This window comes from Oncorhynchus kisutch, linkage group LG22 (assembly GCF_002021735.2).
Source record: "Oncorhynchus kisutch isolate 150728-3 linkage group LG22, Okis_V2, whole genome shotgun sequence".
Taxonomy (NCBI): domain Eukaryota; kingdom Metazoa; phylum Chordata; class Actinopteri; order Salmoniformes; family Salmonidae; genus Oncorhynchus; species Oncorhynchus kisutch.
Genome location: NC_034195.2, coordinates 25,573,718 through 25,594,011, shown reverse-complemented (window position 1 = coordinate 25,594,011; position 20,294 = coordinate 25,573,718). Strand labels below are relative to the sequence as shown.

Sequence of the window (20,294 nt, the reverse complement as noted above, 5' to 3'; positions counted from 1 at the left end):
CGCTGGGTTTCCACTTACTCTTACCTAGCTATTCACCTTTTGGACCATGTTTGAACATGTTTCATGTTTTTACACTGTTCACGTGACTTGTCCCTTCACTAATGCAGAGCTTATGTTTTGTCTTAACAGATTTTCCGGAGAGCTGATAAGGATGGTAAGTGTGTTTTGGTTTGTTTAACATATTTGTTATCATGTTGTCTGAGTCCTCTCAGTGAGGTAGCTACTCTGGTCAGTCTTGTGGATTGTTAGTACATTGTTTAATTTCCAGGCTAGCACAGTGTGGTGCGGTTCCAGAGCTTCCCTCATTCCCTCATTCCCTCTGGCACTTGTTTGTCCTGCTGTCGTGTCTTGGAGCCTTTGACAGGATAGAAGAAAAGGAGACAACTTAGAAGGATACGTTTATATACCAACCAGATGGCCATTTTATTTTCTGATCTGTGTGGTTGCACTGTATCTCTAACTACCTTGTGGAATAGCAATGGTAATTTCACTGCTATATTTTTTAGTTATCTATTCTGTGTGTATGTTTCTTAGAGACACAGTAGATAGACTACAAATATGTTATTAGCTCCTAGTTAAAGAGAATCCTTGTCATTTGATGTATGGAACAAGCTCAGTTTGTGGTATTTTTACCCTCCTCTCCTGGGAAATTTTCTGTGGCTGTTTCAATGAAAGAGCGATGCTAAACACACTGTGCGAGAGGGATAGAGAGGCTGAGAGAGAGAGAGAAGAGAGAGAGTAGCAAGAGAGAGAGAAAGAGATGGAGATAAATTTGGTTGATAAGGGAGATAAAGGTCAGGGGTCCAACATCGCTCCAAGATCTGCTCCGGGTCTTCACAATGGGATCCATGTATGGATCGACTCGGGTCAAGGTTTATTGCCTCTCCCTCTCTGCCCACTTCCAAAAGGGCACCTGCTAAATAAGCCTATATGTCTCCTAGCGTTGATAACACAATTAGCAGTTTGTGTTTTATAGCTGAGCTAACATGCTCTTTTGGCCCAGGAGCTTTTATCATTGCTGCCTCCAGGCGAGCGCCGCCTAACAGGCCCTGATTAGAGGTTCTGATCCTGCTGTGTTATGCTGCTGGGCCCACCGTCGTAGAGAGGACCGCATCACAGCCCTTTAAATACGGACGTCCTGTAATGAAACTCTTTCCTGAGAGAAAGAGAGGTATCAGTAATTATAGACAAGTGTGTGGTAATGGAAATGTAATTGTCTTCTTTCTCCCACTCCCAATGCCATGATATACTCCACTCCCGAAACTGCTCACGGAGGGTGTGGAGGCGGGAGTTGGGGTGGGGTGGGGGGGGGGGGGGGGCGGGGGGGGGAGGTGTTTCCCATCCAGCATTAAAGGAGGTAGCCGTAACAGCACACATGAAAAAATACTACAGTTTGCTATAGACTACTACAGTACTTACTGTAGAATTCTGTTGTAAACTGTAGTACCTACCTACCTACCTACAGATGATGGAAAATTTGCTCTTTGAGTAGTTTGTCCAGTAGGTTTCCTCAAGGAGAAAGCCCCCACTGCTATGTCAAAGATAATAAAGCCAAAACGCTATAGTAAATACTACAGTAATATCTGCAAAAAAACACTACAGTAAATATTATAGTATAATACAGTCCGCAAAAATACTACAGTAATTCCTATTTTATTTTTAAATGATATATATACTATAGTAAACTATAAATACTACAATATACTAAAACACAACAGTGAATACTATAGTAATTATACCATAGTATACTATAGTATTTTTTCATTTTGGAGCACTGCTAGTTTGTATGAGAGTGTAAGCATGTGTACCTGATTAGTGATTACCTTGCCTTGGTCATTGTGGATCTATTACTGACTGATTACCAGGATGCATTCTCAGAGCATGCACTGACCAGCTAGCAGGTTTCTTCACTGACATTTTCAACCTCTCCCTGACCCAGTCTATAATATCCATATGTTTCAAGCAGACCACCATAGTCCCCGTGCCTAAGAAAGCCAAAAAAGCCTCTCCCTCAATGTCAGCAAGACAAAGGAGCTGATCGTGGACTACAGAAAATGGAGGGCATATTATAACCCCATTCACATCGACAGGGCTGTAGTGGAGACGGATGAGAGCTTCAAGTTCCTGTATCCATATCACTAAGGACCTATCATGGTCAAACACACCAACATGGCTGTAAAGAGGACACGACAATGCCCCTTCCCCCTCAGGGCTTCTATACCAGGCAGTGTAAGAGGAAGGCCACCCAAGTCACAGTCTGTTCTCTCTGCTACAGCATGGCAAGCTGTACCAGAGCACCAGGTCTGGGACCAAAAGGCTCCTGAACAGCTTCTACCCCAAAGCCATAAGACTTTTGAACAGTTATTTAAATGGCTACCCGCACTTTCTGCTTTCCACCCCTTACAGTACTTACATGTGCATAGTACAGTACTTAAATCAATCACCTAACCAAGCCATCATGTACATATTACCTCAATCAATCACCCCAACTACCTCGTACCCCAGCACACTGACTCAGTACAAGTGCTCCTTGTATATAACCTGTATGTAGCCTTGTTATTCTTATTTATTGTGTTATTTTATTGTGTTACTATTTTATTTTGATCTATTTGTTCATTTTCATACTTTTTAACTGCATTGATGGGAAAGGGCACATAAATAAGCATTTCACGGAAAAAAAATACATTTTTATTGGTCACATACACATATTTAGCAGATGTTATTACACATGGAGCGAAATGCTTGTGTTCCTAGCTCCAACAGTGCAGTAGTATCTAACAATTCACAACAATATACACACAAATCGAAAAGTAAAATAATGGAATGAAGAAATATAGGACAAGCAATGTCGGAGTGGCATTGACTAAACTACAGTAGAATAGAATACAGTATATACTGTACATACAGTTGAAGTCGGAAGTTTCACCTCAGTTTTTCACAATTCCTGACATTTAATCATAGTAAAAAAATACCCTGTATTTGGTCAGTTAGGATCACCACTTTATTTTAAGAATGTGAAATGTCAGAATAATAGCAGAGAGAATGATTTATTTCAGCTTTTATTTCTTTCATCACATTCCCAGTGGGTTAGAGGTTTACATACACTCAATTAGTATTTGGTAGCATTGCCTTTAAATTGTTTAACTTGGGTCAAACGTTTCGGGTAGCATTCCACAAGATTCCCACAATAAATTGGGTGAATTTTGGCCCATTCCTCCTGACAGAGCTGGTGTAACTGAGTCAGGTTTGTAGGCTTCCTTGCTCGCACACGCTTTTTCAGTTCGCACACACTTTTTCAAATGTTCTATAGGATTGAGGTCAGGGCTTTGTGATGGCCACTCCAATACCTTGACTTTGTTGTCCTTAAGCCATTTTGCCACAACTTTGGAACTATGCTTGGGGTCATTGTCCATTTGGAAGACCCATTTGCGACCAAGCTTTATCTTCCTGACTGATGTCTTGAGATGTTGCTTCAATATATCCATGTAATTTTTCTTCTCGTGATGCCATCTATTTTGTGAAGTGCACCAGTCCCTCCTGCAGCAAAGCACCCTCACGACATGATGCTGTCAACCCCGTGCTTCACAGTTGGGAATGGTTTCTTCGGCTTGCAAGCCTCCACATTTTCCCTCCAAACATACCGATGGTCATTATGGCCAAACAGTTCTATTTCTGTTTTATCAGACCAGAGGACATTTCTCCAAAAAATACAATCTTTGTCCCCATGTGCAGTTGCAAACCATCTTTTTTATGCCGGTTTTGGAGCAGTGGCTTCTTCCTTGCTGTGCGACCTTTCAGATTATGTCGATATAGGACTCGTTTTAAGGTGGATAAAGATCATTTTGTACCTGTTTCCTCCAGCATCTTCACAAGGTCCTTTGCTGTTGTTCTGGGATTGATTTGCACTTTTCGCCCTAATGTACGTTCATCTCCTTCCTGAGCGATATGACGGCTGCGTGGTCCCATGGTGTTTATACTTGAATACTATTGTTGGTACAGATGAACATGGTACCTTCAGGCGTTTGGAAATTGCTCCCAAGGATGAACCAGACTTGTGGAGGTCTACAATTGTTATTCTGAGGTCTTGGCTGATTTCTTTTGATTGTCCCATGATGTCAAGCAAAGAGGCACTGAGTTTGAAGGTAGGCCTTGAAATACATCCACAGGTACACCTCCAATTTACTCAAATGATGTCAATTAGCCTATCAGAAGTTTCTAAAGCCGTAACAATTTTCTGGAATTTTCCAATCTGTTAAAAGGCACAGTCAACTTAGTGTATGTAAACTTCTGACCCACTGGAATTGTGAGAGTGAATTATAAGTGAAATAATCTGTCTGTAAACAATTGTTGGAAAAATTACTTGTGTCATGCACAAAGTAGATATCCTATCCGACTTGCCAAAACTATAGTTTGTTAACAAGAAATTTGTGGAGTGGTTGAAAAATGAATTTTAATGACTACAACCTAAGTGTATGTAAACTTCTGATTTCAACTGTACGAGATGAGTAAAGCAGTATGTTAACATTATTAAAGTGACTAGCGTAAAATCTACACTCGTTTCATTCGGCGCATGTGTAACGGGAGTCGTCGTCTGAAGAAGAGGAATCAGACCAAAGAGCAGCGTGGTAAGTGTTCATGACTTTTTATTATAACTGAACACTATAACAAAATAACAAAGAGAAATAAACGAAACAGTCCTGTCAGGTGCAGAAAATACGAAACAGAAAATAACTACCCACAAAAACTATGTGGGAAAAATCTACCTAAGTATGGTTCCCAATCAGAGATGACGATAGACAGCTGTCCCTGATTGAGAACCATACCCGGCCAAAACAAAGAAACATAAAAACATAGAAAAAGGAACATAGAATGCCCAACATGCGTGACAGCATGTTACAAATACAATTTGATTTGAGTCACTAGATTTATTGTTGAAGTAATTATCTTTCAGAGAGGTTTAATCCTGGTGTTGCCTTAGGTTTCAGTTTGAGTGGAATGTTTGCACCATACTGACAGGGTGAAAATGACTAGTCATTGGCTAGTATAACTGTGTGTTGTTGTGTTGTTGTGTTTTGCCTCTCAGCATTTTGTCTCCTCTCGCCTGGACAGATCTAGTGAGGAGGCAGATCACTTTGCTGACGGAGTAGAGGCAAGTGGTCTGCCTCAAAGTGCCTGGCGACTGACATTGTAATGAGAGAGCGATGGTGAGAGAGAGGATAAAGATGGAGAGGGGAAAATGAAGGGAATGGGTGAGAGAAGGGAAGAGAGAGAGTGAGAAGGAAAATACATTGGAGAGGGGAGAGAAGCCTTGCGGGGAGGATTCGCATAAAGGTTTCAGCTTGCCCTATTTTCTTCTCCTTCTCTCTGTGGGTACACTGCAGGGAAAGTCCCTTTCACAACCCAACAGAGGTAAACATGAGTCTGACCCGCTAATCCAACATTTCCTTCTCTGCTATAATGCTCTTTTTGTTCCCCTCTTATTCCAGTATTTTGTGTCTTATGCCTGTGGTGAGCTCTCAGGAGTGTTGACCGTGTTGCTTAGATAACGGCAGTTGTTCTATTTTCTGCCTACTGATAGATATGGGCCCATAGACTAAGTCCTCTATCGTCTATCCCAGCTGTAATGGACCCTGCACAGCGTGCTAACAGAGGTGACTTTGAAGTCTGCTCCATATGTGTCACCTCACTGCAGGGTAGGCTGATACCTTTTGCCCCCATCACAGCTCTGGCTTTCCCTGGTTTTCCCTGACTTTCCCTGGCCACAGATAGGACAGGAGTCAGAACAGAGGCTGGGGAGCTTCACGGGGCAGCTGGAAGCTGATGAGGCATGAACAGATATAACTGCTGCTGCTACTCTTCTCTTCGCCCTGTCCTGTCCTCTGTTCAGCATCATCTATTATTCAGGGGTCTCTGCCTTGTCATTTCTGACATTCTACTCAAAGTTGGAACATCATTTGAACCAGGGCAGTCACCAATGTCAGGAAAGGACAGTGTACATACACACACACCCATGCATTTCCACCTCATCCATTTTCCTCTTTCTCTTTCTCTCTCTGTCTATCTGCCTCTCATACACACACACACACACACACACACACACACACACACACACACACACACACACACACACACACACACACACACACACACACACACACACACACACACACACACACACACACACACACACACACACACACACTCACTCACTCACTCACTCACTCACACACTCACACACTCTCTCTCTCTCTCTGTCGCTCTCTTTCTCTAAGTGACTTTCCCTTGTGTTTTTTCATCATTCCTGTGTGAATACCTGTCAGACACGTGTCCTCCCGGCAGGATAGTGCCTGTCTGTCTGATGCTGGTGCCCTTGTTCCTTTCTTTTTGGGTTTAATTATTGTTTTTGATGCTCCATAGATTTCTGACTCATTTAGCTTGAAGTAATTATTGTCACTCACGGTGATAAGGAGACAACAGGCATTTAGGGACGTTTCTTTATCCAAGATTCTCTACAAATGCGTACACAGGGATTTTAGTGTTGGGCTAGGGTAAAGGGTAATGGCGTGGTAATGGTGATTGGTTGACCTAAATGAGCAGCATTACTGCCACAAACACTTGTAAACATGTATTCCTCTAACTGCCCCCCAGAGTTTGTCAGCCTGTCCCAACCTTGCTAATTTATTTGTTTAACCTGCAGCCAGGCCAGGGAGAGGAGAGGGCTGGGGAGAAGAGCAAGAGGAGACTGGAAGAGAAAGGTGCTCATGGTTTATTCAGCATCAACACCAGCATGATAGAACCTGCTCACTAACTTTAAGCCTCAAATAGGCTATTCTATTCCCCAGACCAGACCAGGCCAACAAGAAACACCAGCTTTAATATATATAAAAACAGTTTTGGGAAACTACAGTGCCCTCCTGCCAGCAGGAGCCTGTAACACATTACTTTGAAAATGTTTGTTTTTTAAAGTTAAGCTTTACTGAAGCGACACAAAAGTGCATTAGTCACTCCCTACAGGCCGGCATGCTAGCTAGTACAGGACATGTTCTCTGCAGGAGAGTACAGGATAGGAGGTCTAATTAACTCCGAACTGGCTGCTCTCATTACAATTTTCTTATTTTATTAAGTACAGATATATTCAGTTATACCACTAGTCCTTGCTGTGTATTTCAGCAGTCTCATAATTACTGATATCCTCACTCAAAACTGTGCCATCTGTATTTAATAACCAAAAGTTCTCAACTACAGTACCTGAATCCAAATGATACAGAATAGACCATCTGTCCCAACAAGCTCTCACAGTCTCACTGCAAAATGAAACGTTCATCTACGTTCTCCAAATGTCAAATTTTGAAGTTGCTCCAAACGTCAAATGTGGAAGTGTTTTTGTTGCTCCTGCTACTCTACAAACATCAAATTTCTAATTTAATAGTTAATAGTTAAGATTAAGCACTCATTCCGAATAGTTAAGGTAAGGGTTAAGGTTGGGGCGGCAGCGTAGCCTAGTGGTTAGAGCATTGGACTAGTAACCGGAAGGTTTGCGAGTTCAAACCCCCGAGCTGACAAGGTACAAATCTGTCGTTCTGCCCCTGAACAGGCAGTTAACCCACTGTTCCCAGGCCGTCATTGAAAATAAGAATGTGTTCTTAACTGACTTGCCTGGTTAAATAAAGATTTAAAAAAAATAGGTTTTTGGATAAGGTTAAAATGTTAAGTTAAAAGGCTTCTTTTATATATTTGGATTAGGCCAAGTCCAAACAATGCAGGTGGACTAGCCTATAGCCTATGTTCTGTTCAGTTTGAGAAGGAGAGCGCAAAGATGAGAAGGTGGACCGGAGGTCAACTTTGATAGCTTGCTACTACTGTAATCAATTTTATTAAAAACAATATGTTTCTCGTCAATTATGTATTATTGACCTCACAATAAGACAGATTCGAGTAACTTACATTGTCATGACATTGTATTGATTAATGTGACGACTGCTGCTCATCGAATGATTAACGGTTTATAATTACGTGATTAAATAAATCAGGTAATTATTAACTCATTAACCTGGGGCACCATGGGAAAGTTTTAGCTTTATTGAGTTTCTATTTCCCAAATTAACTCAAAGAATATCAGAATATAAATATTTCAACAGTCGCTAATTAATCAATTTCCTGTACAGTCTCATTCTGAATGTCGCATAATCCGGGAATCTGCACAAACCCGAGTCCCACCAATGAGTCCGTACCACACCAATTGAGTTTATTATTTATTTACTAACAAGCTAAAATTATAATATAAGATACACATACACAAACACACAGTCTAGGCTATTGATTAGAATTAGTACAATGAAACAGCTCCCTCGTGGGCCAACACAAAATGGGGATTTCAAAAGAAAAGAAAAAGAGAGAAAAAGACACTTTGGTGCATTTGTCAGTTATGCTTATTTTAACCCTTGCCCTCAACTGCCTCTCTTATGGGTCAGAATATAATGATGTTTACATTTCGTCTTTACAAAAACATTCTCTTTGATCTGAACATTTTCCACACAATCGTACAATATGCAAACATCCAGCATATACTAGGAAAACTCTAAATTTACAATGTTTTCGTTATAACGTCATCCTTTAACTATTAATAACATAACAAAAACGACATTCATTTTCATATTCCATCTATCGTCATTACCACCATTGTGGCTGACAAAACCTATTATCCCAAAATCCATTTATTGCATGTTAATAATGTTCTGAGGCCAGTTCTCCATAGTGAGAGGACAAATTAATTTTGTCTGCTGCCTCTGATTTACAATGGACGTGAGGTGTCATAAAACTCCCCCATCTCTATACCTCTCGATCTCTTCCTCTCTGGTGGGTGTGAGAGATCTCTCTGTAGGATTGTGGTCCACCTTAACCTGACCCGAGCAGGCAAGTCATGACAACATTGTGGTGCTGAAACTTGAAGCAGCAGCCACGGCACAATCAATTTGAAATTGACAGCTCATGGTGCTGATAGTAGTCAAAATGGATTTAAACCAGTTTAATTAGACTTTACTAACAACAAGAGAGCTTTTTGTTGGAGACTATTTATTTCTATATAGGCCTTTTCTGTAGTCAAATGACTAGCGGCCTCATGGGTGGAATGTTATTCCTATTTTTCATAATTTCATAATTAATAAACATTATTCTTTTTAAACTTCAGAAAATCTGGTGTTTCTATGTCAAATGGTTTTGTTACATTTCAGCCCCCTGTGATGTATATAAAGTGTAATATTGGGATGCAAACTCAAAATGTAATACATTTCAACACTATATCTGAAATGGTACATTTCTTTCTGGTTTTTTTTGTAACCATAACCATGTGTGTGAGGTGTATACTTTGATTTCAAAGCAGCTTTGTTTAAGACTACCAAGAAACACTCTGTGTGATACTGATTTAGCCCACTGCAGTAAATGGTTAAGAAATAAAAGGTGCCTGTTTGACAGACAAACCTTGGCAGTCAGTTCCTCCACCCACCTTGCACTCTTTAAATTGCCGACCTCCGTGTTAGCGAAGGGCTGTTAAGTTAAAATCAAAACTCAAATGGCAAAAAGCACAGGCCTACATCTTGTTATCTTAAGATTTTGAAGAAAATTAAACCGATCTGATTATGTAGAGTGATCAATAACAGAGCTTTGGTCCGCGATGCTTTATACTTAGAAACAAGCTTTATAATACCCTGAAAAGACGTGACTTGTTTCTTTGAAATTCAGAGGCTGAGCTACAACCTTCTATAGCCGAGAAGATAAGAAATGTGCTTGTGAAGTAGTCTAATTCTGTCACTATCAATTGATTAAGCTATTCACTTTCAGTCCAATAGAAGATGTTTAAACCCAGACAGCGTTTAGGGTTAATCCTTTTACGGCTGCGGTCCCTGTACAGGGACCAAAATCAGCGAAAATTTCAGAGCGCCAACTGTAGTACTCAATAAAACTCAAACTTTCATTAAAACACACATGCAAGGTACTCAATTAAAGCTACACTCGTTGTGAATCTAGCCAACATGTCAGATTTGTAAAATGCTTTTCGGCGAAGCATGAGAAGCTATTATCTGATAGCATGTCCCCCCCTCGAAATACCCGAACGAGACCTAAACAAAAGAATTAGCGGTAGCCGGCGCTACACAAAACGCAGAAATAAAATATAAAACATTCATTACCTTTGACGAGCTTCTTTGTTGGCACTCCTATATGTCCCATAAACATCACAATTGGGCCTTTTTCCCGATTAAATCCGTCATTGTATACCCAAAATGTCCATTTATGAAGGCCGTCTGATCCAGGAAAATTCACCTTTACAAGACGCAACATCATTTTTTTAAAATAAAAAAGTTGCCTATAAACTTTTACAAATCACTTCAAACTACTTTTGTAAACCAACTTTAGGTATTAATAAACGTTAATAATCGATCAAATTTATCACGGGGCGATCTGTATTCGATAGCAGCAAGTCTTGAAATCATCGTCCATTTTTTCACTTTCATAACTTCCTCGGTGTACCCCAAGACAGGAAGTGCCTATACGTCATCCCACCAAGGATAAACATGCAATGAAATGCCAGTACTGGCGACATCGTGTGGAAGCTGTAGGCATTGTAAACGGGACTCCATCTATTTTCTATCGCCATAGACAATACATAGACTGGCGGATGAATATTTGTTTTGTGTTTTTGGTGAACAGTTTTCCTTGGGATTTTTACTCCTAAACACGTTCTGTTATAGCCACAGACATGATTTAACCAGTTTTAGAGACTTCAGAGTGTTTTCTATACACACATACTTATCATATGCATATACTATATTCCTGGCATGAGTAGCAGGACGTTGAAATGTTGCGCGATGTTTAACAAAAAGCTGCGAAAATTCGCAGCATCCTTAACATTAAGCCATGGAAGAAGAGTAGACAGAGGTTAAAGCTTACATTGCTCTGCGTCGATAGTCCTACAGTACTCTGTCTGGGGTGGCAAGGTAGGCCTCACTTTTGAAAGTGCCATGCTCAGATTCCTAATTATTTGCAAACAGGGACAGTTTAGTTGCAAACAAGAAACATTGATTTGGCAATGGAGAAATATGATGAGATGAACACATAACACCTATCTCTCTGTCCATTTTTAGCCTGTAATTTCAGTCATTTGTGTGGTACTAAAAAGGATTCTGCTAATATGTAAAATGACATAGAATTGCATGAAATGTTTTTAAAAGGCAATATTTTTCTCCGACCTGCAAATACGATGATAGATTCTTGCAATACTTTTACTTTAAAGGGGATCGTTCCCCCCCTACTCTTGTCCACGGTGTTCTGCAAATGCACAACCTTCTGGCCCGCAGCCCTGTGTGCTATCAAAATTCCTGCGTTGCCATGTAATGCTTACAGGAAGAATAGCAGTTCCTTAAATGGCATATCTGGTCTGTCCAAAAAGTGAGGGTAAACGGTAGACATGTTCTCTGCTATCCACTTTGTTTTAATTATTATTTGGGGTATAGGGGAGGGTCACTTGTTTTTCTTTTCAAGCGTTCCAGGAGGGTTTATGCGTACTATACATACACATGGATTTAGTAGTGTAGATATGTGGAAGTGGTGGAGTAGGGGCCTGAAGGCACACAGTGTGTTGTGAAATTTGTGAATGTATTGTAATGTTTTTAAAATTGTATTAACTGCCTTAATTTTGCTGGACCCCAGGAAGAGGAGCTGCTGCTTTGGCAGCAGCTAATGGGGACCATTTATACATACAAATACAAATACAAAAGTGTTTGAAAATGGTTTTGGCAACTGCAGATCTGTCGCACTACCTAATCCCAGGAGTCCTTGGCTAATTAAAACACTTTTTGGGCCTCAAGCAAAGAGCTTTGGGTTTGTTCCCATTTTCAATTGTTATGTTCCCCCCCGCCCACCCCACCCTCTCTCCTCAGTACTCTATCCAGATTAATTAGGTTTGGCCAAATTTCATAAAGAATTATGCCAATAATGTTTTTTGATCATTTCTCCCAGAAAAAGCAACGGAGTGATGCTGTTTTTTGATGTAGAGGTATCAAATAATGTAATCAGAATTGTTTGGGTGACAATGGTACTGAGCAAATAGAGGGTGTGTTTCTGACTTTCCACCAAAGGTGTCTGCCTCAATAGTGTGTGATTGTGTACCGCAGTTCGAGGCGTTACTGCATGTGGGCAGTCCTCGAGCATCTCTGCATGTGGCTTGTGTTTAAGTAACGCTTTTGATATTCTGGATTTCCCCTGATTGTCTATGCGATTAAAATGTGGGTCAAGATGGAAATAAAAGTATTATCAGAGTTTTTTGTTTAGGATATGCCATCATTGTAGTATAATTAATGTACAATGTTTTATCTTAAAATGTACACTACCGTTCAAAAGTTTGGGGTCACTTAGAAATGTCCTTGTTTTGCATGAAAACATACATGAAATGAGTTGCAAAATGAACAGGAAATATAGTCAAGCCGTTGACAAGGTTATAAATAATGATTTTTAATTTAAATAATAATTGTGTCCTTCAAACCTTGCTTTCGTCAAAGAATTCTCCATTTGCAGAAATTACAGCCCTGCAGACCTTTGGCATTCTAGTTGTCAATTTGTTGAGGTAATCGGAAGAGTTTTCATCCCATTCTTCCTGAAGCCCCTCCCACAAGTTGGATTGGCTTCATGGGCACTTCTTACGTACCATGCGGTCAAGCTGCTCCCACAACAGCTCAGTAGGGTTGAGATCCGGTGACTGTGCTGGCCACTCCATTATAGACAGAATACCAGTTGACTGCTTCTTCCCTAAATAGCTCTTGCATAGTTTGGAGCTGTGCTTTAGGTTATTGTCCTGTTGTAGAAGGAAATTGTCTCCAATTAAGCGCCGTTCACAGGGTATGGCATGGCATTGCAAAATGGAGTGATAGCATTCCTTCTTCAAGATCCCTTTTGCCCTGTACAAATCTCCCACTTTACCACCACCAAAGCACTCCCAGACTATCACATTGCCTTCACCATGCTTGACAGATAGCGTCAAGCACTCCTCCAGCATATTTACATGTTTTCTGCATCTCACAAATGTTTTTCTTTGTGATCCGAACACCTCAAACTTAGATTCGTCGGTCCATAAAAAAATTTGTCCAATCTTCCTCTGTCCAGCGTCTGTGTTCTTTTTAATCGTTTCTTTTTATCGGCCAGTCTGAGATACTGCTTTTTCTTTGCAACTCTGCCTAGAAGGCCAGCATCCCACAGTCGCCTCTTCACTGTTGACGTTGAGACTGGTGTTTTGTGGGTACTATTTAATGAAGCCGCCAGTTGAGGACTTGTGAGGCATTTGTAGACAGTCTAATGTACTTGTGCTCTTGCTCACTTGTGCACCGGGGCCTCCCACTCCTCTTTCTATTCAGGTTAGAGCCAGTTTGCGCTGTTCTGTGAAGGGAGTAGTACACGGCATGGTACGAGATCTTCAGTTTCTTGGCAATTTCTCTTATGGAATAGCCTTCATTTCTCAGAACAAGAATAGACTGATGAGTTTCCGAAGAAAGGTCTTTGTTTCTGGCCATTTTGAGCCTGTAATCGAACCCACAAATTCTAATGCTCCAGATTCTCAACTAGTCTAAAGAAGGCCAGTTTTATTGCTTCTTTAATCAGAACAATAGTTTTCAGCTATGCTAACATAATTGCAAAATGGTTTTCTAATGATCAATTAGCCTTTTAAAATTATAAACTTGGATGAGCTAACACAACGTGCCATTATCACTCCAGTGTTAATCTGCAAAATTGTAATTATTTGCCTACCTCCTCATGCCTTTTGCACACATTGTATATAGACCCCCCCTTCGTTTTCTACTGTGTTATTGACTTGTTAATTGTTTACTCCATGTGTAACTCTTTGTTGTATGCTCACACTGCTATGCTTTATCTTGGCCAGGTCGCAGTTGCAAATGAGAACTTGTTCTCAACTAGCCTACCTGGTTAAATAAAGGTGAAATAAAAAATAAAAAAATAAAAATTGGAATAGAGGAGTGATAGTTGCTGATAATGGGCCTCTGTACACCTATGTAGATATTCCATAATAAATCAGCTGTTTCCAGCTACAATAGTCATTTACAACATTAACAATGTCTACACTGTATTTCGGATCAATTTTATATTTTAATGGACAAAAAATGTGCTTTTCTTTCAAAACAAGGAAATGTCTAAGTGATCCCAAACTTTTGAACGGTAGTGTGTGTGTAATCTGATGCGTTGGATTGCAGATGTAACACATACAGCACCTTCAGAAAGTATTCAGACCCCTTCACTTTTTCCACATTTTGTTACATTACAGCCTTATTATGACAATGGAAAAAAAATATTATATCACATTTACGTAAGTATATTGACCCTTTACTCAGTAATTTGCTGGAGCACCTTTGGCAGCGATTACAGCTCTGAGTCTCCTTGGGTTTGACGCTACAAGCATGGCTCGCCTGTATTTATGGAGTTTCTCCCATTCTTCTCTTCAGATACTCTCAAGCTCTGTCAGGCAGACATTTTTTTCAGTTCTTTCCAAAGATGTTCAATTGGGTTCAAGTCCGGGCTCTGGCTGTGCCACTCAAGGACATTCAGAGACTTGTTCCAAAGCCCCTTCTGAGTTGTCTTGGCTATGTGCTTAGGGTTTTGTTCTGTTGGAAGGTGAACCTTCACCCCAGTCTCAAGTCCTGAGCGCTCTGGAGCAGGTTTTCATCAAGGATCTCTCTGTACTTTGCCCCTTTCATCTTTCCCTCAATCTTGACTAGTCTCCCAGTCCCTGCCACTGAAAAACATTCCCACAGCATGATGTTGCCACCACCATGCTTCACCTTAGAGATGGTATTGGCCTGGTATTGAGCGGTGTGTATCATATGCAAAACATTATAGCCTACACTCTTAGAAAAAAGGGTTCCAAAACGTTTTTTTTGGCTCTCTGCATAGCACAACCCTTTTTGGTTTTTAGGGAGAACTCTTTTGGGTTCCATGTAGAACCCTCTATGTAAAGGGTTTTCCTTGGAACCAAAAAGGGTTATTCAAAGGGTTCTCACATGGGGACAGCCGAAGAACCATTTTAGGTTCTAGATAGCTAGATCATTTTCTGAGTGTATTGTTTTATCGGTTTTTACTTTCCTAAAACAATAATTGTCCACCGCACAGTTCAGCTGTCAGAGATTTGAGCACTATGACAATAAAACCATTTTTTTTAATGAAGCAGGGTTTTGGTCAAATAGCCCTTACACAGACTGGAGGTGTTTTGGGTCATTGTCCTGTTGAAAAACAAATGATATGTCCCACTAAGCGCAAACCAGATGAGATGACGTATTGCTGCAGAATGCTGTGGTAGCCATGCTGGTTAAGTGTGCCTTGAATTCTAATTAAATCACAGAGAGTGTCACCGGCAAAGCACCCCCACACCATCACTCATCCTCCTCCATGCTTCACGGTAGAAATCACACATGCGGAAATCATCCATTCACTTACTCTGCGTCTCACAAAGACACAGTGGTTGGAACCAAAAATCTCAAATTTGGACTCATCAGACCGATTTCCACTGGTCTAATGTCCATTGGTTGTGTTTCTTGGCCCAAGCATGTCTCTTATTATTATTGGTGTCCTTTAGTAGTGGTTTCCCTTGCAGCAAAGAAGGCCTGATTCATGCAGTCTCCTCTGAACAGTTGACGTTGACATGTGTCTGTTACTTGAACTCCTTGAAGCATTTATTTGGGATGCAATTTCTGAGGCTGGTAACTCTAATGAACTTATTATCTGCAGCAGAAGTAACTCTGGGTCTTCCTTTCCTGTGGCAGTCCTCATGATAGCTAGCTTCATCAGTGCTTTATGCTTTTTGCGATTGCACTTGAAGAAACTTTCAAAGTTTGACGGACCTTCATGTCTTGATGGACTGTCATTTCTCTTTGCTTATTTGAGCTTTTCTTGCCATAATATGAACTTGGTCTTTTATCATATAGGGCTATCTTCTGTATACCACCCCTACCTTGTCACAACACAACTGACTGGCTCAAATGCATTAAGAAGGAAAGAAATTTGACAAATTAACTTTTAACAAGGCACACCCGTTAATTGAAATGCATTCCAGGTGACTACTTCATGAAGCTGGTTCAGAGAATGCCAAGAGTGTGCAAAGCTGTCATCAAGGCAAAGTTTGGCCACTTTGAAGAATCTCAAATATAAAACATATTTTGATTTGTTTAACACTTTTTTGGTTACTACATGATTCCATATGTGTTATTTCATAGTTTTGATGTCGTCACTATTATTCTACAATGTAGAAAATAGTAAAAAAAATAAAGAAAACCATTGAATGAGTAGGTGTGTCCAAACATTTGACGTACTGCACATTTTTTTCTTCTTTTAATGCCTCTTAATGGGAAAGTAATCTAAAAGTAACTGAATGTAATCCGATTATGTTACTGAGTTTGGGTTACGTTACTGTTTACAATTTTGGACAGGTAACTAGTAACTGTAATAGATTACATTTAGAATGTAGCCTACCCAACCCTGAATTTGTTCGATTATAGAAGTAACTGGTAGGCCTCAAACATTCTTACTCACCTCAAATTCAACTGTCAGAGTCAGTTGGAGCACCGGTGGGCACTGCCTTCATATGATAGGCCTGTAACATAATAGGCTAATAGCCACACCACACCAAACCTACACAAAAGTTTCTAAACTTCATTAGGGTAATATCAAAACTAAGTCAAGCCATTGTTTATAGGGAAATACAAGTATTATAACACGGCAAACACAACATTAAAGTTGGAAACTCATTTGGCCAAAGAAAATTACCACGTTTTCAGAATGTAGAATATTTCATTGGGTAAAAATGAATGTTATACATTGCCTTCAGAAATATTCACACATCTTGACTTTTTCCACATTTTGTTGTGTTTCAGCCTGAATTTAAAATTGATTCAATTGTAATGGTGTGTCACTGATCTACACACAATACCCCATCATGTCAAAGTGGAATTGTGTTTTTAGAAATGTTAACAAATTCATTTAAAATGAACAGCTGAAATGTCTCGAGTCAATAAGTATTCAACCCTTTTGTTATGGCAAGCCTAAATAGCTTCAGGAGCATAAATGTGTTTAACAAGTCACATAATAAGTTTCATGAATTCACTGTGTGCAATAACAGTGTTTAACATTATTTTTTAATGACTTCCCCATCTCTGTACCCCACACATACATTATAAATATCTGTAAGGTCCCTGAGTCAAGCAGTGAATATCAATCAGATTCAACCACAAAGACCAAGGAGGTTTTCTAATAGTTCACAAAGAAGGGAACCTATTGGTAGATGGGTAAAAAAAGGAATAAGACATTGAATATCCTTTGAGCATCATGAAGTTATTAATTACACTTTGGATGCCGTAGCAATATACCCAGTCACTACAAATAGACAAGTGCCCTATCTAACTCAGTTGCCAGAGCAGAGGGAAACTGCTTAGGGATTTTTTTGTGAGCTTAATGGCTGTGATAAATATAACTGAGAATGGATCTACAAAATTGTAGTTACTCCACAATACTAACAGAAATGACAGAGTGAAAAGAAGAAATAATACAAATACTCAAAAACATGCATCCTGTTTGCAACACATCACTAAAGTAGTACTGCAAAAAATGTGGCAAAGAAATTAACTTTTTGTCGTGATTACACTGGAGTTGCTTACCAAGATGAAATTGAATGAAATTGAATGTTCCTGAGTGGCCTAGTTCCTGAGTGGCTAGAAAATCTATGTCAGGACTTGAAAATTGCTGTCTAGCATTGATCAACAAATAAGAATGCTCTTAGATACTTACCCAGAAAGACTCACATCTGTAATTGCTACCAAATGTGATTCTAACGTGTATAAGATATATTAGTGTTTTATTTTCAAAAATTTTTTTCCAAATGGTTAAATTTTTCTTCAACTTTGACATTACAGAGTATTTTGTGTAGATCTTTCGCAAAAAATAACAATTAAATCAATTTTAATCCAACTTTGTAACACAACAAAATGTGGAGAAAGTCAAGGGGTGTGAATACTTTCTGAAGGCACTGTATGTAGTTTATTGCAATAGCACTATGTGACTATAGAATATTTATATCACGGCTCAGAATACCCAGATGCAGACAGTTCAAAGTAACAAAAGTGTATTACAAAAACAGGGGGCAGGTAAAAGACAGACAGAGGTCAGTAATCCATAGCAGAGTCCGAAAGGTACAGAACGGCAGGCAGGCTCAGTGTCAGGGCAGGCAGAATGGTTAAAACCGGAAAACTAGAATATAGGGACTAGAGAAAAACAGGAGGACTGGAAATACGAACTGGCAACAGACAAACAGAGAACACAGGTATAAATACACTGGGGATAATGGGGAATATGGGCGACACCTGGAGTGGGGTGGAGACAAACACAAAGACAGGTGAAACATATCAGGGTGTGCCAATTTATCTCAAAACTGTGATTCTTAAAAGATGTTTGTAGAGATTGGTCAACTCTGTCAGATTTGCGTAAAATGCTAAATTAATCAGGAATGAGCAGGGTCAGCTATACCATCAGGACCCTTTATTCATGTCCTCGTTACATTTAGTGCAACAAGACTGCTCATGGTTTGTTTCTCTACTTTTGATAGATTCAAACACACAATATTGGAATCACCATAAACTATAAACTCCATCTGCCTTATAGATTACGATAGAATATTAATTTTGGTTGAAATATGTTACATTGAATTACATTTTAGAGTCATAAACTAACTGAGAAAAAACACAATTGCTACTGTGTATACCACTTGACTGAAGAATAATATTTTTGTTGTCAACAACGTAAAACATCATCTCGGTCAGATTTGTGTCTCATGTCAACTCCGTCAGAGTGCTGACAGATCTGATAGAATGGTTGTCTTTATTGGGGATTTTCAAATGAATCAATTTCAGAAAAAATATTTGCTGTGCTAGACCTAACTGATAATGTTTGCTTTATAAATGTAAAGAAATTTGAAAAACATGCCAAAATGCTAAATAAATTAGCCCTGGAGCATTTAATAGTGCTATAAATCAAATCAAAAAGACGTTTGGATATTTGAATAACCTAATGTTAGAATTAAACAATAAAGACCTTTAAACACTTGTTGGACAATTACTGTAAAAAAGAAATGCCTTTTATTGTGTCCAGTTAGTTGCATTTTATGAAGAAAAAATATATACATTGGAGGTTATTTCTTTACATGGTGTGATAGCTTACACTTTGATCCAGAGGTGGGACCAAGTCATTGTTTTACAAGTCACAAGTAAGTCTCAAGTCTTAACACTCAAGTCTCAAGTCAAGTCCCAAATCAAGACAGGCAAGTCCGAGTCAAGTCTCAACTCAAGACCGACAAGTATCAAGTCAAGTCTCAAGCCCTAAACTTTGAGTTTCGAGTCCTAAACAAGTCATGTTTCCATTCACCAAATGTAATACCAAAACTGTCCAAAATTGTAATATATTTCATATTTTTAACAAGAGTAATAGTTAGTATATTACATTTACGCAAATCATGAATCCTTTTAAAAATATCCATATATTTATTACTTTCCAAATAAACGTTGTATTTCCATGGAAATACATGGGTAGCCATGAGAAAGACCCCCCCCCCCCTCCCCCCAATAGGGATTGACTATCAAGGATGGCTATGGGGCGGAATCGTCGATGTAGGCGATGCACACTCTCTCTCTCTGTGTGGTTACAATAGGCTAACGGATGTCAATGGTTTTAGGAACAGCAGTAACATCAGGCAGGATTTAGGCTACCAACTGCCTAGCCAGTTGTAGCTCAATCTTGGGTGCAATGATCACGTTCTCGCACTGACTGACTGTGTGGAGGCTCATTGATTTAACGTTACGTTAGCCTACATGATACACTAGTAAAGTAATAAAATATATAGCTGTCGGCTATATTAGCCACGACTTACCGTTCTTTGTGTAGCTTCAAATGTCGAACAAAGTTGGAAATTGTTGCACCTCCGTCTGTAATTTTCTTCCCGCATGTTTTGCAAGTTGCAATCCGTTTTTTGTTGACACAGTGTCGTCTTTATATCCGGAAATAATAATTTTGGGTTTCATCTTTCCAAGGGCTCCATCTGAATTCACCCGCCGACGTTCCTCTGCACTGCCGCTCACAACTTTTTCTCAGCTGGCACAATTTGATTGGCTGCTGTCTGATTCAAACTGTAATCCGTTAAATGAAGAGTTGATGCGCTGCACTCTTTTTTTAATAGCATAATTTTTTTTATTTGGGCTTGG

General features: G+C 39.6%; 1 protein-coding gene and 1 non-coding gene across 3 annotated transcripts in view; both read left to right on the top strand.

Annotated features, from left to right (window-relative positions):
* The window catches only part of LOC109866828 (N-terminal EF-hand calcium-binding protein 2-like), a 140,004-nt gene that overhangs the window by 6,706 nt on the left and 113,004 nt on the right, over positions 1-20,294 (top strand). For both annotated transcript variants that reach the window (XM_020455684.2, XM_031802070.1), the window contains exon 2: positions 130-154. In XM_020455684.2, the coding sequence (XP_020311273.1) occupies positions 130-154 (25 nt within the window). The remainder of the gene's footprint in view (positions 1-129; positions 155-20,294) is intronic.
* LOC116356422 (U7 small nuclear RNA) lies at positions 1,472-1,527 on the top strand. The gene has a single exon (XR_004204918.1). It is a non-coding gene; the product is annotated as a U7 small nuclear RNA (small nuclear RNA).